At 59.3% G+C, this 3,454-nt stretch overlaps 1 protein-coding gene across 1 annotated transcript; it reads right to left on the reverse strand.

Annotated features, from left to right (window-relative positions):
• Positions 1–49: 49 nt before the first annotated feature.
• LOC106717967 (neurofilament heavy polypeptide-like) lies at positions 50–1,637 on the reverse strand (the record flags this gene model as incomplete). The annotated part of the gene is made up of 1 exon (XM_014511958.2): positions 50–1,637. A coding segment is annotated over exon 1 (1,588 nt), but the record flags the coding sequence as incomplete, so codon positions are not given.
• Between the last annotated feature and the right edge of the window lie 1,817 nt (positions 1,638–3,454).

The following is a 3,454-nucleotide window of genomic DNA, read 5'->3' on the forward strand; positions in this document are numbered from 1 at the left end:
ATGATAGTGGCCCCAGTAACCGCCCGACGGAATTGCACCGCTTCTATACCTATCACCTCTTTTAGATCGAGCTTCGATCTCGCCTCTTTCAGGACACTACTATATGTTAGCCCCTTATTAATTGCCGCTTCGGTAAGTGTCACGACAACGGCAGAGCTTCGAGGCACTTTTAGTCTCTGCGGTCGCGGTGCAGGCGCAGATGTTGGTGCCTGCGTGGGAGCCGCTTTCGACTTTTGTCGTTGTGCCTTTCCGTTTCTCCCTACAGTTACCCAGTTTTCCTCGAGCGCGTCTGGATTTGGAGGACGACGAGGAGGGGCGACATTTGATGGTGCTACGGGGGCGACAGGGGAGGACTTTGAGTTCTCGCTAGTCGACGGCCGAGTTTTCTCCTTCTTTTTGGCTCCTTTTTTGGAGTCTTTCTTGTTCTTCTTCTTGGGCACGTTGGGCGCCTGGCGCGTGAGCCCACTGGGACCGGGCTGTGCTGGCACCGGGGGCACCTTTGTCCCAGCTGTTTTTTGAGCACCCAAAGATGGTACGGGTGTGGGCTCCGCGGTTGCAGTCGCGTACGTGCGGGCCTCCTTCTTCTTGTCCGACGCTAATGGTGGTCGCAGGTTCCTTTCGGGGAGCAACCTATCCTCTAGGGAAGCCAGGCGGGCATTGAGCATACCGCCCACCTGGACCATTACCGTCCTGCAAATATCCTCAAGAGAGGTCTCTGGTTGTGGTTGTGGGGGCCGGACAGGGACGGCCTCCATTGTCGTATCCATGAGGGCATTGGCGGAACCCTGCTTCCGCACCCTCTCCATCTCCTGGCGCATCTCATTCAGCTCCTTGCGGAGGCTGGCCATATCAGCTTGCAGGCGGGCATTATCTGCTTGCAAGGCGCGCGTCTCATCCGATACCGACCTCTGGGCGAGGCCGGCGACGTCCTCTTTAATGGCGCTGACGGCATCCTGTAGTGCGCGCACAAAGGTTCCCTTAAGGTTTGACGATTTCTTCGCCACTCTTTCGACTACGTCGAGGCTGGATCCGATCCGTTTGAGGACGGTGATCGCCGTGTCTTCTTCAACTTCCAGTGGCGCGGCATTTGATAGACCTGCCGTGACCAGAGCCGATCGAGTCTTGCGGGCTTCCAGAACTGAGTCAAGGAGTTCCGCCTCGGCTCGTGCCCTCATCTCCGCCTCTGTCGCCTTTCTCAACGATTCTTTGGCGGCCGCCAGCCCGACGTACTCGCCGGTGGTTGGCGGACGGCCGCGTCCCCTTCTTTTGTGTACCCCTTTGGCGGGGGTGTCTGTGGAGCTGCCGCTCAACTCCTTATCTCTGGGCCTCTTCTGGCCGCGGCCCTCACTCCAGAATCTTCCCGCACCTTCCTGGTCTAGGGACTCCATGGAAGCAAAGCGGCTGGAAGCGCTTGCCATGGAGTCTCTGCTGTCTGAGTCTGAATCTGACAGCCTCCTTACTCTCTCTCTCTCCTTCTCTTTACTTCCTCCTGCTGAACCTATCCTACTCTCCTCCTCCACACGGCGAATGGCCCCCCCGTATACAATGGGGCCGATGGGCCGGCTGTCCGACCCACCAAGGGATTCCCCGCGAACGGGACCCTCCCGGGTAGTTTTTTCTTTGTTCGTCGTGTTCATGTTTTTTATTCCCCTTAAAAGCCCCCCCCGGTGTTGCCGCCCTCGCCGCTGGTCTCCCACCAACGATTCATCCCTTCGCCGGGCGGCGATGCTTGGGATTAGGGTGATTTTTTATAGAGGTTTTCTTCCTCGCAGCCCCGCGCTCAGTGCGCGGAGCCCCCGTTCCCGCTCCGTGCGGGTTTACGGTTTGCCCGACGGTGGCCGAAGCCAGCCGCCGCGCGGGGCGTTTCCGCCCAGAAAGGGGTAATTTTTTATAGAGGTTTTCTTCCTCGCGGCCCCACGCTCAGTGCGCAGAGCCCCCGTTCCCGCTCAGTGCGGGCTTACGGTTTACTTGGCGTCCACCGATCATAAAGACCAGTGGGCGCCAAGTGTGGTGTTGCCACCAGGGTAATTTTTTATAGAGGTTTTCTTCCTCGCGGCCCCACGCTCAGTGCGCAGAGCCCCCGTTTCCGCTAGGTGCGGATTTACGGGTTTTGGTGTTTGGTTCGCGGGGCGAAAAAAGCCCTACCCCAGCAATATGCCGGGGCGTTCCCCTATCCACCACCCGGGGACGCGCCACGTCGGAGTTCACCTCTCCGCCCACTCGGACAACCGAGCAGGTCCGTGGAACCTAACCTAACCTAACCTAACCTTTTTTTTTTTTTTTTTGTAACGAGGGAAAATACACTTCCGTACCCCTGCGCCGGGCAGTGCAATGGCGCAGGGAGTGTGGGACTCGCCTACAGTCGTTCAGCCATACCCACTAAAAACCCTCATGCCCACCTTGCCGCGATGACCCGAGCTTTGTACCAGCTGAGCCATAACCAAAGCTCGGGCCGTGCGTCTGACGCCGAAGCGCCTCTCCCTAAGTGGTGAGAGCCAGAGAGGTAGGATCTTTTTTGTCCTACTACCCCAGCCCCCACCGGCGGAACCAATCGGCCCGCCCTCTACCCTACTCTACGTGCCGCAGAGGGGACTGGAAAACCAGTATCCCCCCTCGGCCTCTCCATCACGCATCCATCCGTCTCCTCATACTGGCCATGAGGGCCGCAGGGGGCATGGTAAACCAGTGCCCACCCACAGCCCCCACGACCTCACCCCACATCCGGCCACGAGGGCTGTAAGATGGGCAGGATAAACCAGTACCCACCCACACCCCCCGCGGCCCCACCACGTCGCATCTGCCGGTGCGACCCCGGTTGGGCATGGTCAGGGCGGAGTCACTGCTGTGACCCACCACTGACGGCCCTCTCCAGGTGGGTCGGTCATGTGCAACACCCAACACGATGACCGACCCTAGAGTTTGGTTCGCGGGGCCGAAGCCCTACCCCAGCCGAAGCCGGGGCGTTCCCCTATCCACCACCCGGGGACGCGCCACGTCGGAGTACTCCTCTCCGCCCACTCGGACAACCGAGCAGGTCCGTGGAACCTAACCTAACCTAACCTAACCTTTTTTTTTTTTTTTTTTTTTTTTGTAACGAGGGAAAATACACTTCCGTACCCCTGCGCCGGGCAGTGCAATGGCGCAGGGAGTGTGGGACTCGCCTACAGTCGTTCAGCCATACCCACTAAAAACCCTCATGCCCACCTTAACGCAATGACCCGAGCTTTGTACCAGCTGAGCCATAACCAAAGCTCGGGCCGCGCGTCTGACGCCGAAGCGCCTCTCCCTAAGTGGTGAAAGCCAGAGAGGCAGGATCTTTTGTGTCCTACCACCCCAGCCCCCACCGGCGGGGCCAACCGGTCCCGCCCTCGCCCTACTCTACGTGCCGCAGAGGGGACTGGAAAACCAGTATCCCCCCTCGGCCTCTCCATCTCGCATTCATCCTTCTCCTCAC

The sequence above is a fragment of the Papilio machaon genome, chromosome 8 (genome assembly GCF_912999745.1).
Source record: "Papilio machaon chromosome 8, ilPapMach1.1, whole genome shotgun sequence".
In the NCBI taxonomy this organism is placed as follows: domain Eukaryota; kingdom Metazoa; phylum Arthropoda; class Insecta; order Lepidoptera; family Papilionidae; genus Papilio; species Papilio machaon.